This window comes from Parambassis ranga, chromosome 4, assembly GCF_900634625.1.
Source record: "Parambassis ranga chromosome 4, fParRan2.1, whole genome shotgun sequence".
NCBI classification, from domain to species: Eukaryota; Metazoa; Chordata; class Actinopteri; family Ambassidae; genus Parambassis; species Parambassis ranga.
Window position 1 is genome coordinate 1,322,682 of NC_041025.1, and position 23,392 is coordinate 1,346,073.

Consider the following 23,392-nt stretch of genomic DNA (forward strand, 5'->3'; position numbering starts at 1 on the left):
CTTTCTATTACGACATCCGTGCATCGCTTATGTGACATTAACTTTAGCCAAAAGCTAAAAACAACGTTAAACAGAAGAGGTTAAAATAAAACAATGAAACAACACAAAAGAAGAAATCATAACAGTGTTTGTTTTATGTACACATAGAAGCTTATGCAGACACTCGAGCATGATTTACTGCAGCCAGGGCACAGTTGGCACAATGGACCCGCTCTCCTGTTGTGGCTTTTGTGGTATAAGTATAATAGTAGGTGACACTGATATGCTGTAATAAAAAGAAGCAGGCAAACTATATTTACTATTTAGAAGATTCCATTTAATTTGTGGATATGAACTGGGGAAGCAGTTTACAACTGAATGTTAACATGCAGTGACCATAAGAGACACATCACATTACAAACTGGTGGACAAGTGGTGGGCTGTGCTTTGACACAGAATCATCAAGCTTATAAAAAAGAGATCAGGAAGTGATAGTGGAAAAAAATGTACAAAAGAGGAGGAGGGCAGTGTAAGTCACAATGATGATAATAATAGTGTCCAAAAAGGTTAATGTAGTTGATGAGCCACAGTGCAGACATAAAACCAGCTGTGATGAACCTCATCTGTGCACATCAGAGGAAACAGTGTACCGCTTCAAGAGGTGTCAGTAATCGTCTTGACGAACACAGACGGGGTTTCCAAGCTGCCCCACGTACCAAGCTTGAAAATTGTAATATACAGTATACTGTACAAAGGAAGCCCTTAAGTCTACTTTGGTACCTAAATCATTCTGCTGTACTCTCATCTGAAACAAATCTACACTTTACACTGCCTCACTATGTTACAACACTGCAGAAACCTGCTGTGCTCAGGAGCTTTAATTTATTATTTTTCTTAAAAAGTTGTTTATCAAAAAATGTTCATGTGTTGCATGAAAGACATTTCTCCATTGTTCCGGGTGAGGCAGAGCTCTGTCACATGCTTCCCAAGCAAAACATTCAACAACAAATCCATTTACTTTGCTATGCTGTAAAAAGGTAGTAAAACTATATAAAAAACTCCAAAAGAACTGTACAAAATAAAATCATCAGGCTCTTGCATCTGATAAGGCACAATCCCATACATATATTCCTTATGAATAGTGTCAGACAACCTTTAGTGTTGTTGCTTTATGGGGATAAAAAATAAAAGAGAGGAAAAAGAAGCTTGATTTCACACATAAGCACCCAATGCTGCATGGAACTCTGTGAGACACTGAACCAGCTGCTGGAACTTGGGCCTCTCCTCTGGGTCCAAAGCCCAGCAACAAGCCATCACTGCAAACCTGGCAGAAAACAAAAACACATTAAGAATCTGTGCATGTATAAAGGTTACCAGTGCTGCATTGTGCAGGAGCTGCGTATGCGGCACGATACAAAATAATAATTTCTCAATTAGTACATGCCCTGAAACTTTACAACCTCTTAAATCTAATGTGCTTCCAAGGAACCTGTCCTCAGTCATTCCACAGGTCTCACGTTAATCAGTTTTCGGGCTTCCTTTTACAACCTCAGAGTTACTCCCTCCCAGCTGTAAACCACCAACATGGAAGGTTGTACTTGATGATAATGGTGCTACTAAACAGAACTGATTCCAGCCTGTCAATCACTGATCTCATCAGGAGGAAGCAATGTTGCAGTATGCGTATGAAAGGCAAGGGCCAGCAAGGGTTTATACATAGTTTGCTTTCAATTTGTCAACAAATGTGATAGTAATGACAAATCAAGTTGATAAACACCTTTACACATTTTTGCCACTAGCACCCAGCGCTTGACTTCACACTGTTTTAGTCAATAGTGCCTGACAGGCTAATCCAGCTGGGTGGTTGATCACTGCAGGCCTGCTTTGAGCTGTGAACCCCCCAACCGCGTTATCACTCAGCAGTGAGGAGGCGACAGCCTCCATGCAGCCTTGATATTAAGGAAATAATAATGCCTCTGTGGGAAAATGACGTCAGTGGGCAAAGGCTGCTACTTTCTCTTGACAGTTGCAGGATGCTGATAAGCTTCATACAACCATTTGGAGTAGCAACAGAACATTTCAACTGGATTCAGCTCCCTTATAATACAAACAATGTATCGCTGACAGCACACTTCTTGTGGTGAAAGCCTGCAATAATAAGCCTGGCTGTAGGGGTCTGCTCACACATATGGGGACAACCTGAGAGATTTGTTCAACATTTGAGTATTTTGCTTTATTACTTTTCTGCAGATTTTAAATGACATATTTCATCAGCTTTGCCTTAAAACAATGATTCAGCTTGCCCTCAGTGAAGCTTAGCATTGTGTGTCTTGGGTTGGGTGTTGACACAAAACCCCCAGCTCTCTTTGCAGATCTAAGGTGCAGCTGCAGCGGGTATCACTTCTCATGGCAGAAACTCTTCCATTCACTGTGATGTGAGATTAAGTCTCTTGTAACGTCAGTGTCTGGGATTTGTTTTGTACTTATACTGTTTGACTTGACTCCTACGTAGGTGGTATAACGTGTCCGTTGGGGGGGACCAGTCTGCAGTGCAAGTCATGTTTCAGAAGTAAGTTGTAAGTACAGGCCATAGTTTGTGGAAGAGTGTGGTTTGCAAGAGAACAATGAATGATAGATTATGATCAAATGCCCTTTGTTGCAGAACATGGTAAAGACAGCAGGTCACAAAAAATAGCAAGGTGTAGTCTACTGACTTACAGTAAAGATGAACTGTACTAATCTAATCTGACTCAGTCATCTTATCAGACATATCATGTACTCTGAACCCAGTCACTGGTCACAGTCTAACATATATACAATAGACACAAGAAAGAAAACACATTAAACTGAAAGTATAGGATGTGTGTCTACTCACAGTTCATCTGGACAGTTGATAGGTTGTGCTATTCTGTACCCATCCTTCAGGTAAGCGGACATCTCAAAGGGGTCGATGTCGACATAGGGCGTCTGACCAAGAGTCATCAGTTCCCACAAGGTCACTCCAAAGGCCCACTGTGAACCCACAGCACATGGTTACCACTGACATCATTGTTTTCTAGGACTGATCAACACAAGCTGGTAAACAGGATAAAGAGAACCAGCATTCTTAATCAGAGCGAGGAAAACAGCAGTACCAATCCTTCCAATCAAATACATAGTGTTCCACATGAACAATGCAAGGAAACTATGACCATTAATGTATTCTCAATATAAATGACTGCTGCTGGGTTTTGTTAAGAGACTGGGAGTATAAACAGAAGGGTGCTCACAATGTTTAGGGAGAGGGTATGTCCAAGCCCTTGTTTCAGCGAGGACACTTGCTGATCTAGAATAAAGCTCTGCCTAACATGACACTGATTAGTGACAGGAACACACCCGGATCATTTCAATGCTTACTGCACCAGTCTCTGTTGTTCATCTTTAATTACTATTATTTATTGACTGATGATATATACATCTATATAATATAAAAACTACAGTTTAGGTTGACAACATCAACAACCTGTCATGTTTGTCTTCTATATGTTTGTGCATGTGTGTTCCTCTATCTTCTCTGTCCTGTCTCCCTCTTCTTCTTCTCCTCCTCTACCCGGCTGACTGTCAGCAGTAAGGTTCTTCCTTATGAGCCGGGTCCTGCTCAAGGTTTCTTCCTGTTAATAGGGACACTTGCTCTTAAAGGGGTTCAGGCTCTGGGTCTCTGTGAAGCGCCTTGAGACAATTCTGATTGTAAAATGTGCTGTATAAATAAAACTGAATTGAATTGAATAGAGCAGCTTTCTGTTTATTACCATAAGCTTTAATGGCATGACACCAGGCGTTAAAAGGAAGTGCAGGGAATGTAGAACACAGGGCAAGGTGATAGCACAGGGCTACTCAGAGGAAAAATATGTTGTACAGTAACCCATCCTGTTTCCACATCAGGCTGTTGCGAACATTCCCAACAAGGCCTAAACATTACCAGTAGTAACTCTCTCATCCTGTCTCGGTTGGTATATGATGTACATAAACACTGACATGAGGGTAAGGGGTATTTATTATTTATGCAGTGAAGATGCTGCACAGCTCCAGCTACTTGTCAGGACTTCCCCAAGAGCGTAGCTGGCTGTTAATAGTAGGCCTCTCTTTGTTAAGTGCCCAGTGTGACCATAAGAGGAATGCAGAGGGGTGGGGGCATGTCTGGCTGATGTCTGAGCCATGTCTCTAAGGATCTGCTCAGCTTCCCGAATGTCTCTGTTCCACCCGTCCTGCTGCCATGGAACAGGAAAGAGGGAAGAACCACAGACACTTGGTACTCAATGCTGCACCTCCCTTTCCTCTGACACTTTGCCCACGCATCTAAGAATGGCTGAAATACAGTCAGTGCCATTTCCAGGATCCTTTCTCCTAAAAACGTTATGCCCCAAGACAGGTCACATATGCTGTTTTTTAGTGATCGATTCCTGGTTAAACTTCAAGATGTTAACTGTATATGTGACACTGAAGATCTTACCACATCACTTGCACTAGAAAAGTCATTGTTGAGCAAGCTTTCCAGGGCCATCCAGCGGACCGGCCGGTTCTCATTATCCCCAAGACAGTGGTAATCCATGGGAAACAGATCTCGGGCAAGGGCATTGTCTGTGATCTTCACCTGCATGTTGTCGTCAATGCTGTCAGTGGGAGGACAAGAGAGAAAAGCTGCTGTCTTTATTTTTAGTAATTAAATTCCAAACTAAATCAACTGTAAGCTAAAAGGAAAAACTGAGAGCACAGTGACGACAGCTCTGAGCCAGGTCAGGGACACTTACACGCAGTTTCTGGCTGCCAGGTCCTTGTGTATGACCTCCCTGCGAGCCAGGTAGCTCATTCCACATGCTATCTGGATGGCCATGTAAACCAAGTCTTGTTGAGAAATTGCCTGAAAGGAAATGGGTGGAGATAATGAGACAGGAAAAACAAAAAAAAAGAATAGGAGTGAGGATGCAGTGGTGAAACTGGTCTGCAGTGTCACACTGTTCTTGTTTCCTTTGAATGAGGACACTCTCCTTTATGTGTCAAAGATGGGAGTTTTATACACAAAGACTATTTCAGTCTATAGTGTGTCATATAAAGTCATACCAACAGTGGTTTCCTGGAAAAAAAACCTTCACCAATTTCAAAAGTTTACATGATTTTTATGAAAACAACTTGTGTGTTTTTGGGATGGAGTGACAGGCACAACAATTTTTGTAACCCTTTATTCTAGTACCACTATCAGGCACTTATAGGTTAGAAAATGTCTGATGCAAACTTTCATGCTTCATGCTTGTGTAAACTAAGACAGTGAACGTGCTAAACGGGCATGCAGCACCTGCAGGTACTGCTCTCTACGCCAACTGCACAAAAGCTACGGATTACTCTGTGTTGAAAAGAAAATCACATTATTAACATTGCCTAATACCTCATTCTGTAACAGGGGGAGAAGGATATGATCCAACATGATGCAGAAAGTCCCACTGTCTAAGGTCTAAGGACTAAACTGTTTGCTCTATGCTTGCAGCTAACTGAAGCACCTACAAACAATAGCTTGGCCAGAAGCTGTGTCAGAGAAACATCCTAAGCAGTGTAAAGTAACAAAGACCCCTGACTGCTAACAACGTGAAACATTTTATTGGCAAGCTGGTGCCATGTCATTTGATTAATGCCACACTTTTTTCAAAACCCTTAAAAAAGGCAGAAAGTCTCGACTTTGCTCACGTCTTGAGTGTTTCATTACAAATTCAATGAAAAAGTCTTTGCTCATTTAATCAGCACTTTGAAAATATTTGAAAAAAATTAATTTTATTAGGATGGGTAATAATTCTCTTGTCTCCAACTGTGTATAGACAGGTTCATAAATACTGAAAAGATTTTCAGCATTTGGCCTCTGCACACCACCACACTGAATTTTAAATTAGACACTCAGATATGAGCAGAGTTAAACTTTCTGCTTTAATTTCGGGTTTTGATATTTGATATATTATTATTATACACACATAATCCAACAAACCAACATAACCGCAAAGATATTGAAACTTCATCAGCAGAATATGACATTTCATCATGTAGTGAATAAAGTTTGCAGAAATCAAACTCTTTTTTAGTCCAAAGTTTTTAGTCAAAATGTAATTAATTATAAATTAAAGGCAACCAAAGCAGCAAAGGTGAGAATATTTTGTGTCAACAACTCATCTAAAGATTAGTGTGTATCTGGTCTGGTACCCGGCAGTCAAACACCGTGCATAGTAACACTCTTTTAAAAGCAAAAATGATAAATGCAGTCAAAAGGTCAAAAACACTACACCCCCCGCCCCCCTCCAACTTCCAAACCAGATGTCTATAGTCAAAATGAATGGCACACTTCTGTGTTGTGCTTTCCCAGAGCTTCATCTCCCACACACACAGATACATTACAGATTTACAACTTGATGTTTATTGCAGCAGCACAACTTAATGACTACGTCTTTGTTTCCCTCAAGTGCCAAAAGTACAGAATGAAATTGCTAGGAAGGAAGGTGTTGATGTGTTACCTGAAACTTTATAAAAGGGCTCTGATTAATGCAAATGGATGGCAAGCTTCATCTTGTGATTGGATCTGTGCTGTGGCTTTGCCAAGCACATCAAAGACTCCCTGAGGTTAACCTGTACAAAAGCCTGATTGTCTTTACATAGTGAATTATAATCTCTGCCCTGAGCGGCCCAGCTTCATGACTATATCAACAGTCCTCCTAATAACAGTGTAAACAGTAGTTACTGTAGGTGTCTCACAAAACGTTCTTTTAGGGTTGACACTGGGATGGAACCTGAATTACTGTGTCTTCCAACTTGAAGGATTCGTTTTAATAATCTTAGCATCTTGCCATACATGTTTTATCTTAATGATTTAACGGTTCCAGCACATATTTCCAGAGTTTCCTTACCTGTGGGTTGTTTGCCTCAGCTAGCTTGCACTGCCGCAAGAACAGCTTGAGATTCCCCCAGGCCATGAAAGGCAACAGCACCATGGGCTTCTCTCCGTCCTCCGTGCACACGTGACTTATGGGCAACAGATTTCTAAAAGCAGACAAATACCAACTGACTGAACAGATCTTTGTGTACCAAACTATATTCACTATATAAGTGTATGTGTACAGAACTGACTTCCATAATAAAGGTTCTTGGAAATGACAGCATAGGTTTAACTGGGGTCATTCAACCACAGAAGAGAAGTGTCAGAAAATCTTATCAATGTGCTGACCTTAAGGAAAGAGGAAGGAGTGGGCCTACGTGGCCTTTTCCATGAAAAGAAAGGTCACAGACAGCTGTAAATGTATTCTAAGTTTATAAAACTCATTGCCATCAGACTACAAAGAAAATATTAAAATGGAGAATACACGTGTAAATAGCAAACATTTACAGAGTGGAATTCACAGGAACCACTATTAGACTCTTACACGTCTATAGGAACAGCTCTGTTTTGTTCCCCTTTAAAGTATGTGCTCTTTGGGTAAACATGTGGTGTTCTTTCATCAGCAAACATTTAAAAGATGACCACAGAGCTGAAATGTCAAAAACTGAAACTGTTGCACTGTGGATACCAGTAACGGTGAAGTAATAGGTCTAACCATGGTGCAGGTTAGTACTGTGATTTGGATATAGGACAATGCCCAAAGGTCTAAAACACAAACCACGCTGAAGTGACGGCATCATTTTTCTCTGTTATATTAAATTGTAAATCTATACAGCACCTTAAAGTCCGTGTGAACGGTGGGCCTGCACGTACCTATGATGAAGTCCACGAAGTTTACAACTTTCAGTCAACATCATGGTCACCTGTACCTCAGATGCATGATCTGAAAAATGGATACATAGAGAGAATCCCATTAAAAACCTGCACTCACAGTTGCACAGGTGACCATGCAGAACCTTTTCCCCATGACCCCATGAAAAGTTGAATTTTGCTTCTTTACACAATTTGTCTGCCAACAGTAATTCACAAAGGGAAATGTCAGAGGAAAACCAACTTGTGCCAGTTTTTAATCTGTGTTTGCAGCTTTGTTTGGTACTTATGGAAAGCAGTATTGTTCCCTTCCAAAAAGGCGTATAAGGAGGAAGTAAAGAGTTTAACAAAGCCAGAACTGGCATGAGGATATTGTTTGCCAAGTGGTATCCACCCCTCCCTGTGTAAACAGGAGAGGATAGAGAGGTCAGAAGGCAGCCGGCAGAGAATGCTGACACATGCTCCTGACTCACATACGGGAGCCCTTACACTTGCATGCAATCTCACAGGATGAGTAAGACCTACGAATCATTTACCATCAAATATGTGTGTCTGTTTATGGATCGAAACCATGAATGGCCATCTGCTCATGTCATCAGAGAAGCACTTGCTATTTCTAAAGGAAATAGCTACCAGTTATAAGCACATATGTACTGTATGTTAACCAAGAAATGCACACCCTCAAAAGAGCAGGTCTCTGGCACTGTTCTTTTTTCAACATGTGCTTTAAGCATTACAGTGTTCGCACTGCCAAAACCATCTTAAAGATGTTTTGACAGTGTGCGATAATCTCAAATAATCTCTAATCTGTACTATTTAACTGTGGGTACAGCATCACCAGTCAATGGTCCAGTAAGAGCAATGGTTTTGTGTGTGCGCTGGCGGCTGCACACAGCACTGCCAGTGTCCTGTTATCATTTAGTACTGGAGCAAACTCCAAGTGTTACAGAGAATGAATTAACAAATGTGTCCACTTGAAGTCATTTGTAGCCGGGTACAGTCCAACAGTGGACAACATCCGACATCCAACTCTACAGCTAGTTCTGCTCAGTTGTCTATGTTGAAAAACCAGCCATACAGCTAGTGTTTCTGTTTGCTTATGTGGAATAAGTAGCCTACAGAAAAAAACATCAATAATACAGTGGTCCTTCGTTAATTGCTGGAGTTATGTTCTAAAAATAATCCGCAATGGGCAAAATTTACGATTTTTTTACAACTATTATGTTTTAAGGCTGTAAAACCCCTCACTACACACTTTATACACTTTTCTCACTGGCAAAGTTCGAACCTTCGTAGAGAAAAAAAGTCTTAGGACGCAGAACACAATGCGCTGTAAAAAACAAAACAAAAACAAAAGCATGCAAAATTGAATGTATGCAAAAAAAATCTGAGAAAGGTGAACCGCGTTATTGCAAGGGACCACTATAAACTCCAGGAGAGCAGCCCAGACAGAGGAAGCAGGGCTGGCACGGGCTGATTTTAATGGAACATAAACATGAGATATGTGTACTGGGTCTAGATGTGGGGAAAGGTTCATCTATATAATTAAGATTTCCAGTCTATGCAATAATTTGATACTGTTACATATATATATATGTGTGTGTGTCAATGATCAATGTGCTTCAATGGAATTTCAACAGAAACTGCTTTTTTCGCGTGGAGCCTGTGATGTTCCTGTAAAATTTGCTTGAAACATTTCAGAATCAAAACCAAAACCAACCAAAAACAGTGACGAAAACTGAGGTTAAATATTGTTCCAACGGTTTGACTATATTATTGCATCACTTGCTTACATACACTTCGATTCCTAATCAGTCAAGAAAACAGATGCTCTCCTTTATCAAGATTACATAATCCTAACTGCACCTGGTGTTGGCACAATGACAGCAGAGAGGCTCATGACATTGAAGTAAACTTGAATGATGCCTGGGTTTGATGTCTGGCAAAGATTGAAATGTAATGCAAAGCCACAATAAGCACACTGCTACAATATGTGAGCTGCTTCAGGTAACACCACTGTCTATTGCAGCCTATTACAGTGGATAAAGTCAACATCTGCTCTAAATGTGAATCTGCAGTAACTAGGTTACTACATATCATATAAGCATGTTATCCGATTTCTAAATTACCCTGTGCATTTGGTAATATGTACGTTTATTTTACTGTGACTGCAACTATGTGTGAACGCTGGAACAGAGAGCATACCTTTGACTGTCTTCACAAAGACTTGCTTCTCCTTACTGGGGTCCTTTTCATCCAGCAGCACACCATGGAAGATGCGGCCAAACGTGCCTGACAAAGACAAACCACAGGTTTTTATCTGAGTAAAGGGCAGAAGTGAGAACGGCATCCCAATCCTCTTTTAAAGATCCAACTGTCACTCACTGGTGGACATGCCTGGCTGATCTATGGACAAAGGTAGACAGGCTTCTGCCTATAAAGCTTTGCCCGTAAATAGCATTAGGCAGCTTTGGCTTCTGTTTCAGTGACAAAATCCAAAACGTTAGCAGCTCAGTGAAGCTAAGGAGAGCTTTCATCACTAGCGCTTCAGAAATACATACGATGTGAAGTGAGAGTGTTCATCAGCTCTTTTATTCAAACTGTCACTGTGCAGGCTAAAGACTTTTTGAGGTACGATGCCATTTCAGAATGTAAACAATCAAGATAAACGTAGAAAAATCTGAGCCCCAAGGCTAACTATGCCTTGTGTTTCAACAGGAAAGGAGTCGAAGCATAACAGCAGGTTTAGTGTTTAAGTGTCTCTGCCTTCTTCATCAAGCCTGTCTGAACCTGCTGGCTGCACAAAACAGAACTCCACTCAGTGTTCCCCTCTAAACACAGCCTTGTATGACTTGCAGTCCCCGTTTCATCTCTAAACTTTTAAGTATTACTTAAAAATTTAAAAAATAAATTTTTAAGTATTACTTAAAAATTTCCTGTAATTTTCTATGTAGGGCCCGATGACAATGGATGGCAGAAGGTAGAACTATGTGTAAGGACCGATATTTACAAGCTACTTTGCATTATCTAGCAACAATATTTACATCTGGGTGTTGAACAATATTCCAGTTTGTGACTTGTTCAAATAATATTCATATAATGCTACCACATTATGTTAAACAGCCACCACCAGCCTTTCAATGATCATGACCACGACCACTTTTACAAAACTGTAAAGTACATATGAACACAGAATACAGTCCTTGTTACATTATAAACCAAACGCATCAAACAACCTACTGAAAGCTGTTGAGTGACATTTAAAAACACAACACTAACACTTACCTCCTCCATTGTGTTGCATTCACCCTTAGGTAACTATAACATCATACACAGCCACACTAAACCTCAGGGTGGGCGAATATCCAGAAAGTGAAATACAGTCTTGTTCAGTACCATCAATCCATGACGAGGCTGAATTGTCAGCCAAAGCACTGAGCCAGAGTGAAGCCAAACAGTGGTGTTTATCTCTGACACACAGCCAAAAAATGAGATTTAGAGCCTTCAATGTCTAAACCTCTGTAAATAATATGTTATATGCCTCAGCAGGAGTGAACGTCTGCTATTTTAGGTTTATAGAACATTTTTTGATGAGGCATGCTTCTCCTTAGAAAGGAAAACAGCCTATGCTTTATGCTCATAGGTCACATTGCAACTTCACAAAGGTTTATCATAACAAGTGCCATAAGTCCAACCCAGATAAGCTGGAAAACTGATTAATGGCAAGATGGCAGTGTCACCTTACAAAAAAAGCCTCTGGGTTTGAACCTGCCAGCCTCGTTTGGGTAGAAAAATAAATGTTTGAGGTGTGAATTAACTTATCACATACTGATTGCTGATAGAAAGGTTCACAGCCTTGCACAGAGAAAATATTATTAAAATTGTAAACACTACTGTACAGATGTGTGTTCATATACAGTATGGTGCAGCCTCAGGACAGTATGGAGCAGTTCATGCTCTTAATGTTGAATGGTCGGATGGGGAGGATGCTGCTGAATGAACATGCATAGCGTTTTGACATACTTTGCTTTTTGGAGACACTATATATCAATTTACAGTCCCGATACAACATGACACTCTATGCTACAAACTGATGCTAATATGACTTCCTGAAACTGTATTCCACTTTTTAGCAAAGCTCTTAAAGTAATGTGTGCATGCATCTGAGCAATACACAAGTGAGCTACCTGCTACTTGAAACAAAGAGAGAAAGAAGAGAGGCAAATACCTTCATGTAAGACATCTTTTAGGGTGACTCTCTCTCTTGAGATAGCAATGTCTTTCACTTTAGCTTTGGCCTCCATAAGAGTAACACTCCTCAGGTCATTCTTCTCTATGCGGAGAGATGGGTAACCTGTGAGGACAGAAAAACACCAACTCAAATTAAAAAGGCACACATGATCCTGATCTACACAGAACTCATTTAAATTGATTGACAGGTCTTTCAAACTAGATTAACATGAAAACAACCTGGGGGTTTCTGATCTGAATCACTTCTGACAGAGCCATGTCAAAATGGCTCTAAGTCCTCAAGTGAATTCAAAGAATTCCACCCATTACAGGAAAAAGTCAGCAATTGATATATAGTAGCCTGCACATGTTGCATCAAAGCAACTTCATACAAAGTCCTCTATTACAGCACTGCTATTACATAACCCCTCATGTACACACTGCCATTAGTTGCCAGCTGAGGTAGGATTGAGTTTTTTTTTTAAGTATCTGTATCTGCCCTCAGATGAACATTGTAAACACAACCTCTTTATATCAACACACTCCGTGTGTACTCTACATGTCAGTGATGAGAGATAATGCCAACCTCTTGCATCTATGTATATGACTTTGCGAGGCTAAACTGTGTACAGCTACTAAGGCAAACTGCTGACAAACCACCCGGAAGAAACAATTTACAACTCTCTGACAACCAACCTTCAGATAATGGTTGACTCAGCGTCAGTTTGTCTCCAGGAGACAACAGCCTTTATCTTGGACCAATATGTGGTTCTTTGTTGTGACATTGGAGTTGTGGAGTACAGATGAGAATTTATTTCTTTTGGTAAGAACAAGACTTAAAAAGCCTCAAACAGGATTCCACTTCAGTGAAAAAAAAAAATCACTAAAGGAAATGCTGCAAGCTAATAAATCTGTGCAACATGCAACCAGTATAGTAAAAACATATTGCATGTCAATGCTGCCCTCTAAAGGTCACAAAAAGGACACAATTTATTGTCAACAATGCCTGAAAAATAGAATGGAATACTCAATTAAGCTTGAGATGCAACAAAAAGGTTTTGTTTTTTTTGCTGTACAGTGTCCTTGAGTACCTTGAAAAGCGCTCCTCGATAAATGACCCAAAGACTGATAAGTCAGAATATGAATGGTGCCATTCAATGATATTTTAAATGATATATTTTATATGTCAAATACCTAACACACAGGTGCATGTGTAACTTACGACAAACAAAAGTGACAGACACTGTTAGTATAAAGCAGACGAGGCAAGAGAGGATCTCAAAACACTGAATATCAGCAAGAAGGCAATTTATCCTGCTAGAAGTGTGAGGGTGCTGGGGTCAGGAAATCATGGACACCACATGGTTAAAGCATGACAATAAAACAGTATGGAAAAATCACCAGTTCTTGCTCTCTGGAACTTACTTTTGCTTTCATGAGGGGGAGCACCAGGGTTTTGGAAGGAGGAGGCAGCAAGCTGGAGTATGGGTGCAGAACCAGGGTGATTATCTGATGACAAGGAGAGAAAGGCAGGGAGAGGAGGGTGGGAGATGGTGAGAAAGAAAGTGCTTCAATGGACATAGCTCACACAACTTACAACATGACCTGCCTGGATGAATGAATGTAGAGCTATTGCTGCTCTTACAAAACACATCCAAGCAGGCATGCTTGCAAGTTGGGTAAACTTTCCCACCAGGGGATGTGTAAAAAGGGGTGGAAGCTGGTTCAAATGATCTTATTCAGCAAAGCATAGGACAAGAGGAAAAGGCAAGTGGGTGCACAAAAACTGCACAGGAGGTGGCATGTGGTTTGTGTCCACAAGAGGGCAATGATGGATTGTACAGTGACAAAGCTGTGTTTCTGTGGGCTCCTAAAAATGACAGACCTCTAACTAACATGTGAAAAACTAAAGCAGATAACCATCTCAGTGTGGAATCTTACTAACATCTCTGATCAGAACCTGTGTTCAGGATTACTCTGCATGAGGAAAAACCTTCAATGTGAAATCTGGTCATGCTTTCATTTTATCAAAACATTGAAAAAAGTCAGAGCAATAGAGCAAAATTATCTGAAATCTGGTCTGATCTGCTCAGCAGTGTTTCTCCTACACTGGATCTGGTTATGATAATTCTTCTTCCTGGGTCTCATTTCATGGTGCATTAGCTGTGCCTTCATTGTAAATAAAGACCAGTGGAACATGCTCACTGCAATGTCAGATTATTTTCAGTTTTCCCTAACACGTGCAGACACAACTGTAATTATATGAGAGCGTGTTAAGCACTAGCACTGCTACCTGGCACCAAAAAAAAAGTAGGACCCCTACTGTGCTATAGCTGAGGTTCAATTGACGTGTAATAGCTAGAGTGAGTAAGGCTTTATATTCCTACTACAGGTCTGAGGAAACCAAGCAAAAACTTTTAACTTACTGCACTTCTCAGTGTTATGTGTTTACATCAATTTACCTTTTATCATATCGTCCACATTCCAAACAGACTGCTTTTACTTTAGAGAACTGCCTGACACAAGCACACAATAATGATTTGTACACATTGCTGTGACAGTAATAGGTCACAAGGATAAGTGCAACAAAAAGAAACACAGCTTTGCTGCAGGACCTATGCTCTTCATTACAATCTTATGATACTTGTTAACCTAATTAGGTTATTCACAGTCGATTATTGCATTTGGAAAAGCATGCACATTTGCAGATGCCAGTGAGAGAAAAGAAAAAACATGACACACTGAATCCCTAAATGGACCTGATATTGCTGATGTTGTATCCTGTACTGAACAAGCCTACATGGTATATTTGGTTAGTCTTATGGTGGAGAGATGGATATACATGTCTTACTGGTGACAGGAGCAGCATTGTTTGGTGTGTCCGCCCTCAGGTACTGTGTAGTCTGGGTGGACGGTTGAGAGAGGCCCTGTGAGCTTCCACTGTCACTTACACTGAAAGACACAAAGGAAGAGCTGTTATCCAATGGCTGCACCACCTTTTCGTTTAATTGGGGTGCTTATAATATAAACTACATACATACATATATGTATAGTTGCTGGTGTAAAGCAGAATAGATAGACAGACCACTCTTTTTCATTTTATTTACATGTTAGTCTTAAAGTTTTTTTGTTTGTTTTTGATGATGTGTAAATCTACATGTTGGAGTCACTTTCATTGTTAGGAAGTTTTTTTTAACTTTCAAACAGCCTTTGTAAACAGAAAAGTGTCTACTGAAACAGTACTATTAACTTTAAAAGTTAAATGGATTACAGTCAATTAAAAAACATATTCATTCTCGGTGGGACCTCGTCCTTTCAGGTCCCGTAGATGCTCAATGCTCCTGGTACTATGTTTTGGGGAGTCACTGTTGTGTGTTCTTGGGCACCCTAGCCTGTGGCGCGCCTTGCTCGTCATTGTATGACACAGCCGTAAAGAATTTCCCTCTGGGATTAATACAGTATCAAAAATAAAATAAATAAATAAACTTCTAGAAACATTATTTTAATAGCATCCAGCTCTCTTTACACAATTTAAATAGTAAAACTCAAAGGATGTGTTGACCTAATTTCACACTGACACCTGATAACCTGTGTAGCATGGAGATTACAGGCACTGAACTACAGGCAAACTAAAGTGCTAGTTCCAACTTGATATAATCCCCAATGTGGAAATGATCTTTTTTCATGTCTTTGAACTGGAGCCTTCTGCAGATATACAATCATAACTTTACCAGGTGACAGACTATAAATCCTTAGTGCTGTGCAATAACTGCACTTGTATTGTATGGAAGTGGGAAAAGCAAAAGAAGCAAACCTGTCCTCCATCTCCACTCTCTTCATGCTGTGCAGGTGCAGAATAGCCAGGATGATGGCCACAAGAAAGATGACAATGCAGCAGACGCTTACACTTATGTAGAACACCTGGGTGGAGGTGGTGGGGGTGGTTACACCATCTACTAGAAAAGAAAAACGAACTGTGAACAGGACTTCACTGCACACAGAATGCCATCATTATACAAGCTAAACAGTGTTTGCTATTATATGAGAAGCAGAGCAAAAATATGAGGTAAGTGAGAGGGATTGTGAGAGAGAAACTGTAAGTGCACCTAGGGCTCCACTTAGAGTTAATGGAGGCCTGAATAGAAGAGGCTGTGCTGAGGATCCAGTGTCTGAGAGCTTTTCTCATCACCTCTCTAAAAGCCTCAGAGGGCCCCAGGTTCCTTGGGCCTACCCAAGCAGAAGAGAGACAGCCCACTAATGGCACTTTGTTACTGGGGCAGTGGGCTCACAAAGACAGAATAAATCTCAGAAGAAGAGGACCACCACTCAGAGGCGTGGGGGGCTGAGAGGGTGCTCTTTAGAAGGAGAATGAATACTTTGCTGTGGGCCCTGAAATCACTTGCTGTGGTTATGGAAAATTTGACTAACATGAGCTGCTATACAGATAGACCTCAGCACTAAGTCTGCTTTGTCTTATCGGGCTGATGCTACCTGTGATGCAAAGAGTTAGCAGAGTAAGCTAAAAGTATAGTAGTGTGTAGTATGTGAAAACAAAATTACTTACAGTCAGGCCGTGGAAGAGTGGCATTGTTTTGGGAAATGGGAATCTTTGGGTCGGTATCTATTCCTGTTCATGGAGTGAAAAAGAAGAAGAATTCCATCAACTCTGGTCAGAATAATATATAATACTGAAAGAAATCCTTCAGTGAAGCTAAAGTTAAAATTCTGTTTTAGCTCCAGTCTTTTGTGACCACACAAGCCCAGGAAATATAGTTGTGAATTTCCACCACATCCTATGAACGCTAAACATAAAGCGATTCAGTCCAATGCCACAATGAAAAACAACGGTTTAGTGTGAGATGTAATTTTTGCATTCAACATGACAACAACACACAAAATGTGGTTGGGGATAAGTAAGAATGGTATTCTATGTAATTTAAAGAAAAACGCCTGTCTGCACTGAGGATGTGGTGAGGAAGGAAACACTGCTGAAGTCTATCAAATATCTCCATCTTATAATATTAAAACTAATTAAAAGAAAGCGTGTGAGGCAAAGAGAAGAGTGTTTTTGCATCTATTCTCTCTAAAAGCTGCCATGGGGAAAAACCCCACAACATTTTAGGTCTCTCTCTATCACTGATGAATTCTTTCAAAAGTTTCTGTTGTAAAAATGACTTTCAGACTATTTAAAAAACAGCCAATAACATTAGAGGACAAATCCAAGAAAAGAGATGGCAGGCATGATTGCTCATCCTGCATTCTGAGCACTGCTCGCCATACAAAGAATCTGTTCATGCTGCTAATTTGACTCCTGCCTAAAAAAAGATGGGAATAAATTTGTTTCCACAGGGAATATGGCAAAAAGCATCTTGGCCACATGTAATTATCTTCTTTTAATATAGAATGCAAAAACCTGCACATCTCTCTGTAATTCTTGAGTATGTGAAAAATGAAATCCTTTAATCTTCACACAGAGACCCTTTTGACTTATGGTAGAAAAGGCACATGGGGAAAAAAGCACACGGACATAGACCAGCTCCAGGAAAGTTTCCACAGCATCATTAATGTTACTGATGACACTTGTGCTGTTACTGCTGTGCAATGGAAGTGTTCTATCGGATGGTAAACAACGGCAATGATTGAAAAAGAAAGAATGCCATCAAAATTTGATATGCATTATTTTTAAGATTCTTACTTTTATAGCACATTTTCCTTCTTTTGAAGTTGAGCACTGTGTAGTTGTTGGCATGGATGGTCAGATTGAGCTGCATCGTCAGAAATGCCTCTTCATCTACTTTGCCCGAACAGAAGACGTCCAGTCTAAATACTGAAGAGAAAGCACAGGATCATGTTGGAGAATAATACACATTTTTTGCAATACTTAGGCTGGGGACACACTACACGACTTTCCCACTCTTAAAAGATTTTGAAAATATCACACAAGGAGGACAAACTAAAAAGACTGGCTTCAGCCGATTTGTTGTGATGATCACACACTGCTCCTGGTGAGTGATCATAGACTAGGATTTGTCAAACCAACTAAAGCCAACTGAACGCATCAAACTCTCACGATGGTGACAGTTTACAAACAAACAGACCAGTTGGTGGCAGTAACCGCCAAAAAAACTCAAAGAAGACGAAGAAGGAAGAGAAAGGAGAATAAGAAGTAAACAAACAGAAAAGAATTGCCCTGCTGCTGTTGTTGTCTGTGCAGTTCACAGACCCAACTGCATTCAGACTCGCCCCGAAAAAATTCAAAAATGTTTGATTGACTGTGACTGGGGTCGGGTCAGGCCCTCACACACTTGCAGATTTGCGTCTTCACCCCCACGCACACTAACGGATTTCGGTGCCGACTACACGACGACTGTCCGCAATTAGTGCAGACTGGTGCACACAGGGTATCGTGGGTAAAATCGTGTAGTGTGTCCCCAGCTTTAGTTAAGTTTAGCAGAGTCATGATTATAGTATGGTAGTATTGTATAATACACGTATATGATCACAATGTGGTGATACAATAATATATAATAATAAATAATAAATCAATCTTTTTAACATCTAGTCACGTACAAGACTTGGTCAAAAGAACCTCTATATCCTCCTGATAAACCCCATTTACTTGTTACTCTCTTTTTACAACATCGATAAACTATCGATTGTTACAGAATACTACAAGTTCTGCCATCTGGAGGCATGAATAATGAGTAAGTGTACAAACAAACAGAAGGTGAAGCTAGAACAGACCAGAGGGAACATGTGGAACTTCTCCTTGACTGGAGATGTTGACACGTGGTTGGTTAAGGGCAACAGGGTTCTCCATGTAAAATGCAAGCCGGTAATCCACCTTAAATGATAAAGACACGTTAAGAATCACATTGTACTTAGACTTTCGCACAGGCAAGTATGTGCTGACAAGATGCAGTGCCTCACCTTTGTCTTTGAATACCATGTGAAGTAAAGACTGTTGGTCTCCGTGGGCACAGGCATGTTGAAGGAGAGAGCATAATGATTCACCACATCATCCCGCACGTAGTACAGCTCTGCATCTAGGCCTGTGTGAGGACAGATGACAGAAAATTGTAGCTGATGAGAAAATGTTGAGATCACCGGACATAAAAGGCAGTTTACCAGTAATTTCCTCATCTGAAGCGAGCCTGAGGAAAACAGTAAAACATCCACTCGATTTGCCAGTGTGGATTGGGGGGAGTTTCCCCTCAATAAAAGAGATGGACTAACCACATCTGTTAGTACTTGAGAGCTCTTAGTGCTTAAGTAAAAAACTTCAAACCCTTTAAGTGAGACAACATCCAAAATATGACCGTAATTTTCTATCCAGGATACTAAACTGGGAAAGGAAAGGGTTAAGAGGAAGGGAGTAGGATGCCTTAGATAAAAAAAAAAAAAACTAACATCCACAATCTGTTCAACCATTCAGTCTGCAGTGAACACATAGGTCAGGAAATGCCATGGTGCATGAACATCAGAAGGTTGAACAGGATCTAACTGTATGTGGTGTTTCTTTTTCATTCACTTTAACAAAGTCAAGCCTTAAAAGTTTTTTTAACTGCATCTAAAAGTCTAATATGTGCAAGTGAAATCCCCGACTTTGGCCTAGGGCAGTGCGATCAGTCCTTGAAAGAGTCTGGCAGAATGGGGTCTGTCTATCAGTCTCTGAATATCTAGTTTAAAGAGAAGGGAAGAATGTGCCCAGGCTCCTGCAATACCCTGGGGCTATCTCTGGGCTCCAGCTCGTAGACCCTTCTAACACTGGCTCAATTAAAAACACTCTCAGGCCTTCGCCAACTCAAAGAGGAGGCGAGTGTTACATACATGTCTATATAAAAAGGCCAAAGACTACTGTCTTCACTGTTTCAATAGATTTTTCTTTGGAAAACAATTAAGTTAAATAAAGTTAAAATACCCAGTTGTTGCCAAGTTGATTAGTTATCAGACACAGAGCAGCAAGGTACAGTGAAGTATTTGTTTTTTCACTGACAACAGCAGCCTACTGCAGCAGTAATTACCTTTCTCATGCTCAACTCTCTGTGCCTTCTTTGTCTCAACATGGGTCCACACAGCTTTTATACCAATTAAAGTAGGCAGCCAGGCATAAAGGCCCAAGAATGACCTGGCGTGTCCTTATCACAGCACCTAAACTACCTATCCAAACTGTGAGAACCTCAGAACAGGATTTAGAGCCAATGCCAACAGAAGCCTGTCAGTGTACACAGACTGAGGACATGGAATAAGTGGTTCCTGAGGTTAAGGAAGTTGAACCATGTACTGCAGTTTGATCCCTGACTCACACACTCTTCAGTGTTTCCCCTAGGTTAACAGCTGTGGATGTGTGTGGCTCTATGTATCTAGCATGTCATGCGCAACGGTGAGCAAAACAACATGCGTTCTCTATTCGCTGGTGGGATTGTTTTTAACTGTATGTGTGTGTCTGCACGTGTGTGTGTGCATCGGGCCGCCGTGTGCAGACAGCAGCGTTAAATTGTAAACGCACAACCATGCAGAGACAGAAGTGACATGCTGGTGTGCAAATAAAATAAATGACATAAGGCTATTAAGTTTGCTTAATTAAAGAACAAGGTATAGGCCTGTTCTATGGGAAAGGTAACCTTGAATGACTTTGTTATGATCCCCTGACAAAACCCCCCCTAATATAAATGTAGGGGAAACATTGCTCTTGCGTTATGAAATGGGAATATAAATGGTGTATCTATCTAACCACAAATGATTTGTTCATGACAGCTCACTACAACATCACAGATATTGCTATAGATGCAAGCATGTCTAAAGCTTTTTACAGACCTTTTACATACAAAACATTTTTTTTAAATTCCAGTCGGATTACTCGGCAGCCTTGTTTTAAAGGTTTTTATTCATCTTGATATTTCCATTTCTATCTATCGTATTTTCTGGACTACAAGTCACACTTTTTGTAGCTACTACGTCCAATACATGCAGCTACCGGCTGATGCCCAATGTTTGTTTGACGTGTATTGGAATGAATGAAACAGGATTCTATCTTGCCGTAAAATAATATCGGTTTATTAACTCTTGACTCAGATTAAATAAATTAAAGTTTCAACTTCATAACGACAAAATAATACCGTTCACAAAGCAATCTTCATACAGTCAAAAAACTGTTTGCTTCCCCATTCATCAGCACCGGATGCTTTGCCCACTTAAATCACCTGTGGCAGCCTGTGGCACTGCCACGGGCGCCACCCCTTTAGCGCCCCCTAATGCCTCTGATGCCTATTTACAATTACTCAAACATGGCTCTTACACTTTTTTTCATCCTTTGGCTGGGTATGCGACTTATACTGACCTATATGTGAAAAAATATACAATTAGTTAGCCTTGTGTCCTGACGTCACATTACAAATATAATGATAGCTGTTCTGTCCCTCTCCTGACAGTTCTCTTCCACCTCCAGTTTGTCCACACTTTGCATCCCGAGCATAGGTGATGCGCTCGTTCATGGAACGTGTGCTTGCAGCTGAGCCGATAGGCCGACAGGTCGCTAATTCCAGACAGCTATAGCGCACAGTAGTCTGCCTTTTACTCATTTACAGGATGTTTATAGGAATTTCTGTGCGGTGAAGCTAACCATTGAAAATGAATGAAACGAATGAAAAGGTTCTATCAGCTGAAGCTCAGCTTTAGAAATAGAGAAGGCACAGGAGGAAGGGGGGGTGAGAGGATGAAGAGAATACTGTACATTAGAAATGTGTTGAAGAAAACAAAATATAAATCTCAATCACAAATATTTTATTAATAATATCTCTGTATTTTTAACACACATGGGCAGATGAGATAATCGAGGAGCGAGAGAAAGAGAAAGGAAATGAAGAATGATATTATCTTCAGTATGGATTTCTAACATGCAGACTTGTTGACTAGTTTGCTCATAATTTGTATGACTACTATGAGTTGTGTTCATTACACATGGTAGAAATTCATTTTAGGACGATATGTGATCATTTTAGTACATTTATATTTCTTGTAGTGGAGATCAATTTTTGGACCTCAGCATTTCTAAAACTCTGGCTTGGGCCCTGCTAGGCCCGGCAGATAAACAGAGTGGATGTAGCTGCAGATGATAAGATCATCACCACATATTCAAATAGCTGGTTGAAACTGCAACATTTAGAATACCTTAAGTAAGTGACAGTATTATCAGAATCTGATTCAGAATCAGAATTACTTGTATCAATCCCAGGGGGGTTGAGTAGGAAAGGAAAGTAGGAACAAAGGAGAACAGCACAGAGCAACTGAAACAGGCTGCATACGTCGTGACACATGCACAGCCAAGCAGGAAAACACAAGTGCAAACAGGAACCTTTAAATAACTTTTCAGTGCTTGTTTCTATTATTAGGGGGAAAAAGCGAAAGGCACTCTCATAAAAACCTGTTACTTGTGCCATAATGACTTCAGCCCTCAGAGACTCAAGTATGAGAGTGTAAAGAGAGCAGCACTGAGTAAAATGATTAAAACCATGAGGCAAGTGGGTATGAAAGTGGATCAAACATTTAACATTTAGGCAAAGCTAGGTCCTCTGCTGTGTCAATCAGTCAGTAGTCCAGTCAATTAGATATTTTTAGCCTAAGCTATTGTAATAAAAGTTTGCTGATTAGACATACTTTTGCAAAGGGAACAAGAATTTATGTGAGTAGACAAAACAAAATGCTAATGCTGTACATTGTTTCGTTAATTGATGACAAAATTACTCAACATGTCCTCACAAAAAATGCCACATTGGTCAATCCCACATCCACCTGATATGGCACATACGTTTATGCTAACAAAGCATAAGGGAATATATGATCGTATTGTCCGATGTCATTTGATCACGCAAACAATACAGCTAAAAAAAGTCCCTGTTAGGAGCTGTGCAGACAGCTGCAGTGGATTTTAAAAACGCCACCATGTAGACAGAAACCACATAAAATAAATTGATAGCAGAGATGGCACAAGGGAACTAGAATGGGTGGCGCTGCCGCGAGTGTCCCCAGTAGAAAGGCAGAGAACTTCACTCGTACAACGCGGACTCTCTCTGATAGCTGGTTGTATACGCACGTTTAGTCTTGTGGTGAATTGTGTCGAAGTGTTGAACCGGTGTTGTGCAGCTTCAGAGCTCTCTGTGTTGCTGTAACCAACGTCCAAGCCCTGCAGCGCTGTGACGCACCGTGGCAACACAGACAGGGAGCTGACAGAGGTCTGCACAGAACATCCCGTGAACGTCACACAATGAGTTAAAAAATAAGAACTACCTGTCAGGGCTCTAGAGTGCGACCATTTTGGTCGCAAATGCGACCTAATTTCTCAAAGGTGCAACCAAAAAATATCAGAGGTCGCACCGGTACGACCAGCTGTAAGAGGGAGATACATTCTCCGCAACTCTTAAAAGTCTC

The 23,392-nt window shown here is 40.6% G+C and overlaps 1 protein-coding gene across 3 annotated transcripts in view; it reads right to left on the reverse strand.

Annotated features, from left to right (window-relative positions):
• Window positions 1–294: 294 nt before the first annotated feature.
• Window positions 295–23,392, reverse strand: part of ryk (receptor like tyrosine kinase) — a 33,199-nt gene continuing 10,101 nt past the window's right edge. Inside the window, exons 2-16 of one of the 3 annotated variants that reach the window (XM_028403202.1) lie at window positions 18,896–19,017; window positions 18,710–18,809; window positions 17,661–17,792; window positions 16,530–16,592; window positions 15,780–15,918; window positions 14,817–14,917; window positions 13,391–13,474; window positions 11,964–12,089; window positions 9,941–10,027; window positions 7,739–7,808; window positions 6,897–7,029; window positions 4,767–4,876; window positions 4,469–4,628; window positions 2,855–2,991; window positions 295–1,303 (exon numbers count right to left, since the gene is read on the reverse strand). In XM_028403202.1, coding sequence (XP_028259003.1) covers window positions 1,192–1,303; window positions 2,855–2,991; window positions 4,469–4,628; window positions 4,767–4,876; window positions 6,897–7,029; window positions 7,739–7,808; window positions 9,941–10,027; window positions 11,964–12,089; window positions 13,391–13,474; window positions 14,817–14,917; window positions 15,780–15,918; window positions 16,530–16,592; window positions 17,661–17,792; window positions 18,710–18,809; window positions 18,896–19,017 — 1,676 coding nt within the window. In that variant the 3' untranslated portion in view covers window positions 295–1,191. Of the gene's footprint in view, window positions 1,304–2,854; window positions 2,992–4,468; window positions 4,629–4,766; window positions 4,877–6,896; window positions 7,030–7,738; window positions 7,809–9,940; window positions 10,028–11,963; window positions 12,090–13,390; window positions 13,475–14,816; window positions 14,918–15,779; window positions 15,922–16,529; window positions 16,593–17,660; window positions 17,793–18,709; window positions 18,810–18,895; window positions 19,018–23,392 lie in introns of all 3 variants that reach the window. The other 2 variants (XM_028403201.1, XM_028403204.1) reach the window with 2 other exon arrangements.